General features: G+C 34.4%; 1 protein-coding gene across 1 annotated transcript; it reads left to right on the top strand.

The window, feature by feature from the left end:
* The first annotated feature begins 3,383 nt into the window (after positions 1–3,383).
* Positions 3,384–13,493, top strand: LOC148869159 (ras-related protein Rab7). Its single transcript, XM_088971857.1, has 7 exons — positions 3,384–3,868; positions 4,081–4,107; positions 4,262–4,361; positions 12,239–12,385; positions 12,474–12,554; positions 12,693–12,838; positions 13,134–13,493. The coding sequence occupies exons 1-7, from the start codon at positions 3,816–3,818 to the stop codon at positions 13,198–13,200; spliced, it is 621 nt and encodes a 206-aa protein (XP_088827983.1). The 5' UTR covers positions 3,384–3,815; the 3' UTR covers positions 13,201–13,493.
* The last annotated feature ends 624 nt before the right edge of the window (positions 13,494–14,117 follow it).

Raw genomic sequence — 14,117 nt, 5'->3', positions numbered from 1 at the left:
TGGTCTTCTGAGTCATGTTATGAAAGAAGTCACGAAGCTTATTCGAATGGTCCCAACGACAATAGGGTTTATGTGGTACCAACTTCAAAGGTGATGACTCTAAAACTTGCAAAAACCAATAAACAAGGTAGAGTTAGGGCTGTAATTGGATTGAATTTGGATAGAATGCAGCAAAATTCGCATTCGATCTGATTACTGAGAACTTACATTCGAATTTTAATGGATTCGGATTGGATTTTGATTTAATCCGATTCTAATATAAATTTTCTAAAATACCAAAAAAATAAAAAAAAAATATTTATTTTTTACTTTTATATATAATAAATTATATAAATATAACATGTTAAATTTATTATATATAAATTCATATATAATATAATATAATATAGAGAATATATTTTATAATTTTAACTATAATAATATAAAATTTATATTATTAATGGAATATAGATTGTAACATCTGAATTCGATCCAATTACAAAAATACATCAACCAAATCCGAAATAATAACACTTGGGGCTGGAGGAACCTTAATATGTCAAATTGAAACAAACAACACCTTGCGTTCGGAGTTGGGTTTGTATCCTTTCAATTATCCGATCATTCGGGTCAGTGGTTTATTGACCAAATCAATAGCTTTTGGCCAAAAAACGATTTTAGGCAACCGGTAACCGGTTTAAAAACACTGTTCACTGGAAGAAAACACCAATTAATATAACTTATTGGGACACTGGGGAGAGCTCTGCAAGCAGTTCCCAAACGTTAGCCTTGAAGATAAGGATAGGAGAGGGAGAGGGATTTTATGTGCTAAATTTCCTGGAGCCAACACCAAAGACACAGCAGCCATCCTGACCGATGGCATGGCCATGAGGGCAACCTAAGTCGTTATATGGAAAGGAACCGCTAACGGTTATGAGTTATGACAGTTGTACACAGTCCCATGCAATCATGATCAATCATTTTAATCATCATGTATGATTAGTTTTAACCATGTTATACCTCTATAAATGACCAATTTATCAATAAATGATTGCCAAATATCTATATCTATATATTAAAATGCAATATGTTAAGTAGGCAATTTCCCATTCTATTGTTTATTCTGAAGCTACCTATCTTTTTTGTGTTATTTTTGAATTTTTAAATTTTAAAGTTTAACAAAATAACTCAAGTGATCAATCATCTTTAAGAATTTTAATACTCCTCATTAAAACATTATTCTCTCTCTCTCTCTCTTTCTCTCTCTCTCTAACTCTTTTAATAATCTCTCCTTATTAATAATGTCATTAGCTCTCTCCTTCAATAACTCATGCCATTAATTCTCTATCGTTTCCATTACTCTATTTAATTGCATAAAATTCAATATATATATATATATATATATATTATTGTACTAAATTATAATCCATTTATATTCCATAACGAATATCAATTTAAAATTAATATAAAACTAATACAAAATTATCTAACAATTATTAGTTTTATAATTAAACTATTAATTTAAAACCAACTTAAGTTCCACTAAAATAATGAAAATTTATATAGTTAATTAAATTTTATAAGGAATTTAAATTTAATAAAAACTTAATATACTTAAATAAATTCAATTTTTACTAATTTCAAAAAATAATAAAAAATATTAGTTTTAGACATTGTTTAATTATTTCAAAATTAATTTAAATTTCATTTAAAAATAAGGAAAATTATAAAAAGCTCATTGGGTTTTCTGACAATCCTATGAAACTCCCCAGTTTTTTGACCTTAACAAAAACCTCTCTTATTATTTAAAAGAAAAAGGTGTAAATATCTTCCTTTAGTCAACATTCCAAATAAAAAATGTTGATGTACACATTAATTTTACTTTACTTAAAACCTTTTTACATTTGTCCAAGGAGAGTAACGAGAATTATTCTTTGAAAGTTGTTTAGCAAAATAGATTAAAGTTGAAACCTTATGTATGATAATGCATTAACAATGATAGGGGTATTTTGGTAACTTTAATGTCTTTGTTACTGAAGAGTCAAGAGAAAGGAGGTAGTTGCACTTTTTTTCTCAAAATTATAGGGGACACCTTTGTTAGGGTCAAAACACAAAGGTGGTTTATAGAATTGTTATAAGAGGATTTTTATAGTTTTACCTAAAAATAATACAAAATTAATAATAGAGCAATAAAAATTAGCATTAAGATACAAAAAAAAAAACATAATACAATTTTATCTAGAGAATAAGAAATTAACCACTCTCACTAAAGCACAACTTAGATTGTGATCAAACATAACCCCAAAAAATAATACTTGAATTGAACTTAGATAGACACCATTTGATTGGAAATGTCATAGAGTTCGATCTTCAATTTTTCTAATAAATAAAGCCTATGTGTCCCATGGGTCTTGATTAGAACTTTGTGATTGTTATCATATAAATGATTCATTCAACAATAAAACTATCATTCTCTTCTTCGACAAACTTTGTGATTGCTATCCTGTCCTATAGGCTATAGTCATTGAACACAGAGCAACAAGATTTTCCAGTCTCTATAGCCTACAGTAGGTCAGAATATGAAAATAAGCTTTTATTTTTTATTTTTTTTTACGTTTATGTTTTACTTATTATTATAAAAAGTGGAAGGATGTATGCGATAGAATCAAATCAAATTCTAATTGAATATCCGACTATTTAATCAATCGAATTCGAATACTAGAGTTTCCATATTAGTCAGATTTGAATTGAATTCGGATATCTCAAACTTACTTTTTATATCCTAATTCGATTCAATTTGTTTGCATTACTTAAAATAGGATGGCAATAATGGGGTGGGTTTAGGGAGGGTTCTCTAAATTATTGATCCTATCAGCCTCCTTGTACCCTCCCCAAAACTCGTAATAGGTTGGGTTTTCAGAATCCAACCCCTCCCCACACATAATTCTCCCTGACCCTATCCTCACATTTAATTTTTCATTATTTCCTATTATATATTTATAATAAACAAATAAAATAGCATAAACAAAACATAAAAATTTCAATTATTTCATTAAAAAACAAAAAACCCATAAACTATCAATTATCCTTTACAAAAAAAAATTAAAATTATTTTTTTTAAACCTCCCATAACGAGAATAGAAATTATCATCCCTAACTTAAAACCATCACCTCCTGAATAGGACTCTAAAATTAAAAGCAGAAAAAAAAGTATAAAAAAATGTATACTGCACTACAACTCACAATTCATTTGTCTTTGTACATGCAAATGCACGTGCCATTAGACTAATTGTTATACATAAACGCGTGGTGCACATGCAAGGACAATCTAAATCACCCATAGCTGGGCCCCACTACTTTCAGATGTTTCGATCTAATCTCTGGTGCTAGCAAATATGATAATCAACTTGGGATCCATCATAGAAGGATGGACTGGTGACATCAACAGCATAAAAACGACACTTTAGTACAGGACTATAGCCCTTATAACGTACGTCGGGTGATAGATAGATCTTAAGAAAGAAGAGCTCAAATCTTCTTAAGATCTTGCACTGACTGAAGCCGGGCTCTAAGATGTTCGCCTTTGGTGTCAATAGTAATTTAAAGCGAACTCCAGTGGCAATTTTGGTATATCAATGTCATCGCAGTTCCTCGCTGTCTCTAAAATGATTATCGTGTAATTCTTGGTTGGATGAAGAACTATTTTTCTCCGCTAAAATTTAGACTTCTGAGAGATCTCTCGGGCGACTTCGAAAACTACTAGGGTTTGATTTTCTTTCAGAGGACAAAGCCCTGCAAAATTTGATCTTTTACAGAGAATTCGGAGCTTTGAAGCCATGGCGTCTAGAAGGCGGATGCTTCTCAAGGTCATAATCCTCGGTGACAGCGGGTGAGCTTTCTTATAATTCCTAAAAGGATTCGTTTCATCGGAAACCGTTCGAATTCTTGGTTTCTGAAACTTTCTAATTGATGAACCTTGACTATCTTTTGTTATCTTATTGGTTTCATTTATATAATTCGACTATGTGGACAGTAGATCTTCCTATTCCGTTTTTTTTTTTTTTTTTTCTTTTATTCATTGCGTCTGCTTAATCTTGATAGGGTCGGGAAGACATCTCTAATGAATCAGTATCCTTGAAAGCTTTGATCTTGCTCTCTCACCCCCCCCCCCCACCCCCCTGTCCCTATCTTTCCATCTCTGCAAATAATAGCTGTTTTCTCTTAATGATTGCATTTATACCTCAGTATGGATGGTGGTTGTGCATCCTTAAATTCTGTTTAGATATGTGAACCGTAAGTTCAGTAACCAGTACAAGGCAACAATTGGAGCTGATTTTCTGACTAAAGAAGTCCAATTTGAAGATAGATTGTTCACATTACAGGTGAGTAACGATCTTAAACCATGTTTTTATTTTTCTATATATAATTTGAATTGGCATTTATTTGTTTAGTTTGACCTTGATTACTACTGGAAATCCGTAATAAATGTTTTATGGGCTTCAACTTGTTTCTTGCTTATTGGTATTAATTACCTCCTGAATGCTAAGGTGAATTTCTGGTCTTTTTTTTTGTTAATAGATTTAAGAGGGATTTTAAGAGAAAACATGAACTACTAATGTAAACAATAGGTTAAGATATTTCCAGATTCATTATTTGGTCCGTCTCCATGTGTAAGATGCCGATATATGTAGCTCTGTTTGATAATAGTTGAATTAGCTAAAGTAAATGGCTTATAGCTCTGTCTTTTTGTGAACGAGTCATTAAGTAGGGAGTAAGCTCCTTTATTTCTGAATCACCCAAACATTATTTTTTTGAAGAGGTAAAGTAAGATTTTATTAAGGAAAACACAACGAAAGATATAGGAAGGGTTCAGTGCACAAAGGCTGTGCAAGAGAAACACCTTAGGAAACCTCAAAAAATTAAGCACTACATCAGCACTAGAAACATCTCTTTTGAACAGCGTATTTGAGCTCAGCCACCCTCTCAACTCATCTACAACTGAATTAATCACCTTTTCTACTCAGATATGCTTTTTATCAAAGATCCTCCTATTTCTCTCCCTCCAAATGGACCACAGGACTAGGGGTGTCAATTGGACTGGATTTGATCCAATCCGATCCAGTCCAATGTGAGTCCATTATAAATGGACCAGGTCCAATCCAATCCAGTGAATGTTTTGGACCAATTTGGACTGGTCCAATTCAATGTCTGGACCGTCCAATCTGTTCAAATTCATTTTGATTTAGATTGGTTTCGACCCAAACCCGGCCCATTGACACGTATATTCTTATCTTATATCAATGGACCAGATATTGGCTTAATACAACCCAATCCAATATAAATTTGTTATGGACGGACCAGGTCCAATCCAATCTAATAAATATTTTGGACCGGATTGGTCCAATCCAATGTCTTATTGGTCCGTCCAAATTGATTTTGGATTGGACAGGGTCCAATCCAAAACTGGTCCATTGACACCCTTACACAAGACTGCCAAAGGAATTACATTCCACACTATCCTACCTTTTTTGCTTAGACCTTCAACTTTCCAACTCTCAAGAAGAGACTTGATAGAATTAGGCATATAAAAAGAAAGGTGAATGGCCTTAACAAAGTGACTCCAGATTCTTGAAGAGAAGTCGCAGTGAAGAAACAGGTGACTGGAAGTCTCTTCTCCCTTACCACATAGAACACACGAGGCGTCTGGAAGCACCACCCCTTTTTGAATCAACATAGTCTTTGTCAAGCACTTATCTCCAACCGTCACCCAAATAAAAAACTCCACTTTAGAGCAAGGTTTAAAATGTCAATGTCGATGGAAATGTCGCTTACCAAAATATAGGACATATGTCGAAAATGTCGAGGGGAAATATTGTAAAAATTAGAGACATTGTGGAAATATTATGAAATATGTGGAAATATGCAAAGATATTTTATAAAATGATAAAAGAAGCATGAATACATATTTATAGACTATTATCTTATTCCCAACCATTATATAAAGCTAAGAAACTAAGATCAATAACAAATTAGTAAATGACAATTTACTAATTTATTATGCATTTTGATGTTTTTACAAGGTTATCTGATATTTTCTTTTCTTATTTTTAATTCTGATTTATTATAAATTCTAATACATTTATTTCACACTAGTAAATAGAAATACATTTATTCTGATTTTTTAAATATTAAAGTTATAATACATTATGTTTTATTATAAATTTAATAAACTGATTCTCCTTTTTTGTAGTATTGAGATTATGATAAATTCTGATTTCTTATAAAACTTAATGAATTTATTATGATTTTTAGTACTAAATATATAATAAATTATGATTTAGTATAAAATTATGTTAATTCTTTTTTATAAATATTTTGTTTGAAATATTAAATAGAAATTATTAATGGAAATATTATTAATGTACATTAGTCGACATCTTGTCGAAATTAGTTGACATCCTGTTGACATAATAGGAAAAACTGCATTTTTTTTGGTTATTTGGACCGACATTAGCGACATTTGAAACCATGCTTTAGAGGGGGCCAAGCCACCCCAAACTAGAAAACTGGGAAAATAGTCTGGATTAGCCGGTTCCATACTAGAGAAAAGGGACTTCACTGAGAACAATTCAGATTTGGACCAACGCTAACGTCGCTGATCTGAGGCAAGGGGGTTTAACCTTATACCTTGCAGCTTTTCCAGCAGCTCTTCCACCTGCGGGATCTCCCAATTGTTAAAGCCCCTCCGGAAGGAGGGGGTCCAGACAAGAGAGTCACCTGACACTACAACACTCAGCTACCTTGACATCTTTATCATTTGCCAAGAGAAATAAATCTGGGTACAATCTTACAAAGGATACTCTGAGCACCAGTTGTCATGCCAAAAATTCAGCCTTGCACCATTCGCAACCATACACTTAATTCCCTTCATAAAAAGATGATAAGCCTTATAGATCCCCTTCCACACTCTACACCCATATGAGAGGGTAGATTCAGCTGCATCCCACCCGTTTGCGTGAATACCATATTTCTGTGTTATAACTTACTTCCAAAGCTCGTTGGGCTCCTTTAAGAATCTCCAGAACCATTTACCAAGAAGGACCAGATTGAAGGGTTTCAGTTTTCTGATTCCCATACCACTGTCTTTAATAGGCTTGCAAATCTGGTCCCAGTTGACCAAGTGGATCTTTTTAGAGTCCTTCCAGCCCACCCAAAGGAAGTCTCTCATAATTCTCTCCAACCTTAGAGCTATCTCTGAATCACCCAAGCATGCCATGCAGCAATTAAGTATTCTCTCCTATTTAATGACTTGTTAACTAAATGACAAAGGAATAAGCCATTCAGTTTAGTCTATTCAGGTATTATGAAATGCCCCCCTAGTCCGAAGCTTTAACTATAGGATGAGAACATGGATATGACTTAGATGCTAACCTCTTGATCTCACAAATAATACATTCATTTGTTTTTCCCCAATAGACTGTGTTTCAGTGCAATGCTATATGTCTTTCTAGCAGCTCATTGCTTCCTTCTGTTATTGACTGATTAATGGGTAAGAAATTGAGAAGTTGTTGCCTCATAAGGGATTTTATCCTCTTTATGGGCTATTTTGGAATATACCAGTTTCGAAAGTTCAAATGCACCATAATTTGAAATGTTTTCTTATAACTAAACAATTCATCATCAAATATTCCCGTGAACAAAAAATGGTAACAATTATGTAATTAACAAGAAACATGTAACTTTATACAGAATGCCTACGGTGGGATAGAATAGAAAGGGATCTCCAAAAGTAATGGAGTAGTGGTTTATTTATTCAATTACATTTATAGACCTGTAGTTTGGACTGTGTCATCAGTCTCTCCCTAATGACTTAGTTACGTTATTAAACATTCCCAGTAGAGTGGATGGCTATCAAAGCTCAACTTGAAATAGCATGGACAAGAAAGTGCTATAACCCTTAAAATATTTTCCATCTTCTTCTATTTAGAAAAGAAAAGGTTCTCTTTCTGTCGACAAGCAATAGAAATTATTCCTTGTAGATGTTGGTAAGACAAGAATATACATAGAATTTAGAAGGATACCAAAATATAAAATTTCCTTAGGAATGCTATGAAAGACTTGCTTGACAAATTATGTTTGCCTTCACCGATCTGTAGACTTGCTTGATGAAACTAAGGCTATGCTTGGATAAGCTTTTTTGCTTTTGTGTTTTTTGGAGCACAAAATATTTCGTGCTTTTACTGTGTGCTTTTGCAGTTTGGTAAACATTGTTTTCAAAACAAGCTTTTGAAATAAAAAGCATAAATAAGTATTTGGTTTCACCATGTTGCTTTACCACATGTGACATGATAAATTCCTTGTTCCAACTTGTTATTTGTTGAACTTTATAATATAAAAATGTCACATGACCCCTAGTTGTGCCATGCGACATATTTTTCCACATTTAAGGACATCAAAATTGGGGCATATATTTTGGCATGTGTCACAAATTTTCCACATGGCATATATTTTGCCATGTGCCACAAATTTTCCATGTGGCATATGTTTTTCCATGTTATTTTTGCTACATGACACTTTTATATGTCACAATTTTCCACATGGCATAAATTTAGCCATGTGTCACAAAGTTTGCAACACATCATATATTTTGTCATGTATGACAAAATTTTCCACATGGCATATATTTTGCCACATCTCATGTATTTTTGGACATCAAATTTGGCATATAATCATATATCTTGCCATGGGGCGTATCTATATTTGCACCTTATGCATTTTGTGAAAAGCATATTTGGACAAAGTGTGAAGCAAAAGCACAAAATGATGCTGGATTACTTTGTGCTTTTTTGTTGCACAAGTGTCTTTTGCTTTCTGTATTTTGCTCTAAAAAACACGTGTTACCAAATGTCAAAGCTTTTTTTTTTTTTTTGCTGCTGAAGCACGAAAGTTCTTAGAAAAAGGCTTATCTATTTGATAACCTAATACTATGTCTGGTTGCAAAGAAAATCTAAAACAAGGTGATTTTCCTTAATTTGGCTAAAGTGAGGACTCCATATAGTTTTTTTAGCAACAACTTTGCAATATTTTTTGGTCCATCACTCCCTTTAAGGATAGAAAAACCCTAAGGGGAAGAAATGGTTTAAATTTTTTGTCTTGCTTATGTCACTCCTTGCTTCCTGTCCTCCAAATCTTGAGTCACATCAAGTTTTTAATGATTCCCAGCCACACCCTATAACCACACCATCTTTTTCCTTGATTTTGTCTTATTTGATTGGTAACTGTTAGAATTTTGTTAAATATAAAGAAAAACGAGTATTTGCAAGCATGCCGAGCATCCTACAAAGTTTCTGTCTGGTCCCTAGTTATTTTCATATGTCTTTATGAAAATGTCCCCAAAATAGCTGATCCCTATTCACCCCTTTTTTAATCAATAAGGGGTAAATTTCATTAATAAGGAAGAAAGGTACAAAGGGGAGAGGTAAGCTCTCTTAACTCTCCCAACAAACACAGAAAATAAACCAGAAAAGATTTTACAATTGAGCCCAGAACAAACTACAAAGACACCGTATCCACTCCTTGTTTAGCTAACCCATTAGCAAAGGAATTGTCACTTCTTTTGACCCGAAACACATCCACTTCAATGTCCTGTGTCATCCACTTGAATTTTTTCTTTTCATTACTGTATGCCCAGAGTCTATTCTCGTCCTCCTTCAACCAACCCACCACCAGTTTGGAGTCTCCTTCCTTTATCAGTTTACTAATGTTCAACTCTTTAGCTCTTTGTGCACCTTGCAAAGCTGCCAAAATCTCTATTCACCCCTTTCTTTGCTAGTTTTTCCTTGATTTTGTCATATGAAAGGGACTTGGGTTGAATTAGGAGAGTTCCTTAAAGCTTTGTTACCGCAACATGTATCCCTGGTTGTTTTTCCCCAACATACACTGAAAGGTTGGGAAGGAGGGAGGCCATTTAGTGGAGTTTAAGAGACCTAAAAATTTTCTTACATGGAACAATGCCATCCAAATAAAAATGAAATGGAATTGAAATTTGATATCTTCTCTCTTGGTAATCCAGGGTTGGCTGGGTCCAATAAGCCCAATGCTCTTGGCTTTCCAATTGATATCTTCTGCCAATCCATTGGCAGATTTTGGAACTAAATTATAAACCGAAAACTGTTCTCAGCTCCGCTGCAAGCTTCTCTATTTCCCTCACAATGTACCTGTATTTCTGTGACCCTATTCTATTCTTTCTTAACCAACCCAGAACCCACAGATGTGTAAGAGTCTCCTTCTACCATTATACCTCTATACCAAAGAGGTTTAGCTAATCTCAAGCCTTGTAGCACTGGCATTAATTCAGCTTAAATTGAATCACCATAGCCTACAGCTCCTGAATACAAAGTCAAGATGGCTGCTTCCTAATCTCTAATCCCCCTCCCTAAGCTCCTGAGTTTCTGCAGTTTCCCATACTATACCCATAAAAAATTTAGCTTGATGTTGTTGTAGCTTGGAGGTTGCCAAATTCTTGCCAATGAAGTGTATAGTTTTCATCCAAGTTAATCTCTTAAGGCTTCTTTACTTTTTTTTCCTTTAATATGCTGGAATTCCTTTCTTCCCAAGGTCTGGATTTCCCCTCTCTTCCTTGATGGGGAAAAGAAAGTTGAGGTGAAAAGATTGGCCACTGCCCCTGCAAGAGTCCACCTGCAGCCAAACAGAGAATAGAAAAACCACTAAATGCTGGATACAAAAGGGCAGGAGATTAATAAGTTGGCTATAGTTTCACAACTTGCCCTACAAAGAAAACAAGTGTGAGGTGATAAGTGCTGAAGTGGTGCTATATTGTTGGGAACTTGGGATGTTTAGGGAAAAGGACATGGAACAAAGGGAGATAACTTGTAAACAGTAAGCCTCAAGAGGACTAAAGAAGAGACAGAAAGATAATAAGAATGGGATGATTTTTTATGCTTCTGTACATCAAAATTTATAGCTCTCTCTAGGATACAAACTAGGTAACAAATCTCCCTAAATAAAGGAAAAAATACAACTGATTTCTAAAAATATTTGTACAGCTCACAAATCTCTCAATTACCTAAAATAGCACATAATATAATACATAATTACTGAAATCTTCCAACAAGGACTTTTTGAGAAAAAAAGAAATGACTTTCTTATTTAACTTGTAAACATCAAGCCTCAATATTTTTTTTTTTTGTTTGTTTAAAACTTGAAAATATCTATGGTGTATCTTAACCCTTTTCTAGACTAACCATTAGATATCAGTGGTTACACTTTGTTATATTGCTGCCATGAAGGAATTTGCCACATGTAGTCATGAATCATGATATTGTGGAAAGCAGGTTCCAGAATTATAAATTTTGGTCCAATTGTTTGACAACTTTGAAATGACAATGAAAACACCAAGTAAGAGGGAATTAGAAAGTTGAGGAAATGTTCTTGAGGAAACCTTTTCATTCTTAAGAACTTTACCTTAAGGCTGCATTTGTTTGTGGTGTAACAGTTTTGTAGCAGTTTGGATGGAGTGTAATTAAACACCGAAAATGTAACTTCGATAAAAATGATGTAAAAGTTTACTTCAATAATACCAGTTCGCATTTAAAACTTTTAAACCAACCAGTGTAAAAGTACATTTACACCGCTTTCAAACACAGCCCAAATTTGGGGTTGCGGTTAATACAGAGGTTCAAGCAGTTTTACAAGGAGCACAGCTTGCTAGAGAACTGAACTTTGGGAACCTGCTGATAGAAGGTGATTCTAAACTGGTAACTGGGTGGCTGAAGGAGCCGGAGACTGTAGCTTGGTCCCTTTAGGGGTTGATAAAGAAGATTTAAGTGGTTAACCTCAAACATAACAGTGAGTTAAGTGGGAGAGGAGATCAGCTAATGGGCTGGCAGATTATCTAGCTAGGCAAGGGGTGTTTAGGGACAACTTATTTTGGGCTCAATTGTAATTTTGTTTTCTTTTGGAGGCTGCAGCTCGTGCCTCTTGGAATTCCATGTTGTATCCATTGATAGTTTCTTCTTAATATAATGAAATTCCACTTATCACTTGTCAAAAAAATCCCTTAAGTCTCTGTTTCCCTCTTATTTTCTTTCAGACCAAACACAACCTTAGGACTATTGCTGTTGGTGTTTTGGATGGGGTTTGGAAGGGGAATTAAGTGGGGGAAAATCTATCATGATATTTTTCTGTTGAGCCCACTTTCCTTCTTTAGTTTTGATGCCTGTTGGGATTGTTCATATAGATATGGGACACAGCAGGGCAGGAGAGGTTCCAAAGCCTGGGTGTGGCTTTCTATCGTGGTGCAGACTGCTGTGTTCTTGTGTATGACGTGAATGTGATGAAGTCATTTGACAACCTTAACAATTGGCGGGAAGAATTTCTGATCCAGGTAATTACTGTTGGAACTCATTTACAAATAGAGGACTATGGGTTTCAGGGAACTCAGGACTGAATAGATATTCCTCATGATAATGCAGGCCAGCCCGTCAGACCCTGAGAACTTTCCATTTGTTGTGTTGGGGAACAAGATAGATGTTGATGGTGGAAACAGTCGAGTGGTAAGCTTGCTTGTCCTTGAACCCAAAATATATCCGAGTTAATTCATCATAAATTCCTGATTATTTTTTCTGCAGTTATTCATGCTACTTTTCTCTTTTTAGTCGTGAGTTATGTACTAATTTATTCTACAATTTCAGGTATCTGAGAAGAAGGCAAAGGCATGGTGTGCCTCCAAAGGGAACATTCCCTACTTTGAGACTTCTGCAAAAGAAGGTATTAATGTCGAAGCTGCCTTTCAATGTATAGCAAAGAATGCTCTGAAGAATGAACCTGAAGAAGAAATGTGAGTATTACTGAAATATTCTTGGTTTATGAATTTTGAAGTTATTTCCTTCTTGCTGAAGTTCACTTGAACCCTCCCCCTCCTCCCAAATATCATCATCATCTTAAGCTTTAGTACCAACTATATGGGGTCTGCTGCATGAATCCTGTTTGGCCATTTCGTTCTATCCTGTATCATATTATTGTTAAATTTAGTAGCGCTTAAATCATTTCTTATTACTTAACCCATTTTCTTTTTGGTCTGTCTCTAGCTGTTCTAGGAGATATTACTGACATTTGTTTGTTGATTGATGAAGATATCTTCCTGACACAATTGATGTGGCGGGTGGAAACCAGCAAAGATCATCTGGCTGCGAATGCTAGGCAAATAGCGATAGGGTAAGGAGGGTTTGTTTCGGGATGGAAGAGCTACTGCTTCTTCCTTCCCCATTCATTAGGCAGTAATAATTCAGGGAAGGTGTCAAAAGGTTCTATACTTCTAGATATTGTATAATACAAAGTGTTAGAAAACTGAAAAGAGAGGAAAGCAAGTGTTATCTGGTGTGTATCCATTTCATGTCCCTTTCTCTTTAAACTCGCGCACATGAACGTTTATGCCTTTCACTGGAAATCCAATTTGTTGTAATAAGATTTAAGACTTCTATTTGGCGCCTAAACTAGTCCGTAATGTGTTGTGCATTTTATTTTTTGCCCTTTTATGTGAAGGTACATGTCCCGACTCCCGACTTCAATCTCTTCCGTTATTTTTAAATTAAAGGAAAACAAAAAAGAAAAAAGAAAAAGAAAAGAAGAGAGTATAAGCTATCTTCACGTCGACAGGTCTCACGACCAGGATCTCCTTCTGTTGGCTGGTTAATCATCAGAGGCTCTGATGAAGGATTTAATGTAGGCAGATTGGCAGTGCAATGACGCTAGGAGCCTACGAGCACCTTGGTTTATCAGACTTACTATACTACCAACCAAGTCCACATCCAGCTACCAAAATTTAGCAGAAAGCGGATACTTGTGCAGGTCATAAAACTTAAATGAATAATTTTATATTTTGCACTTTTATCTCTATTTTCACCACGTGCCCCATGCAATGTAAATGCTTAACCGGTGTTCCTGTGAGAATAACCCTGTTGGATGTTTCATTATTTCTTATTCTTATTCAATATGAAATTCTAAAATAAACAGAATGAGTAAAAAAAAGTAGAATGAGAAAATATTGCTATGAACGAAAACGTTTTTTTTTTTCTAAAATGAACCAAAACGTTTTTTTTCTAAAATGAATTCTTTTC

The sequence above is a fragment of the Nelumbo lutea genome, chromosome 2, assembly GCF_056320005.1.
Source record: "Nelumbo lutea isolate HS-2025 chromosome 2, American lotus-T2T, whole genome shotgun sequence".
Lineage (NCBI taxonomy): Eukaryota > Viridiplantae > Streptophyta > Magnoliopsida > Proteales > Nelumbonaceae > Nelumbo > Nelumbo lutea.
This window is presented reverse-complemented; position numbering and strand designations above follow the sequence as displayed.

What these genes read in the sequence shown, in the direction of transcription:
- LOC148869159 (XM_088971857.1), top strand. Translation starts at nt 3,816, where the DNA reads ATGGCGTCTAGAAGGCGGATGCTTCTCAAGGTCATAATCCTCGGTGAC. An exon ending in ATAATCCTCGGTGACAGCGG is followed by an intron (nt 3,869 to 4,080) that starts GTGAGCTTTCTT and finishes TAATCTTGATAG; the next exon opens with GGTCGGGAAGACATCTCTAA. An exon ending in ATGGTGGAAACAGTCGAGTG is followed by an intron (nt 12,555 to 12,692) that starts GTAAGCTTGCTT and finishes CTACAATTTCAG; the next exon opens with GTATCTGAGAAGAAGGCAAA.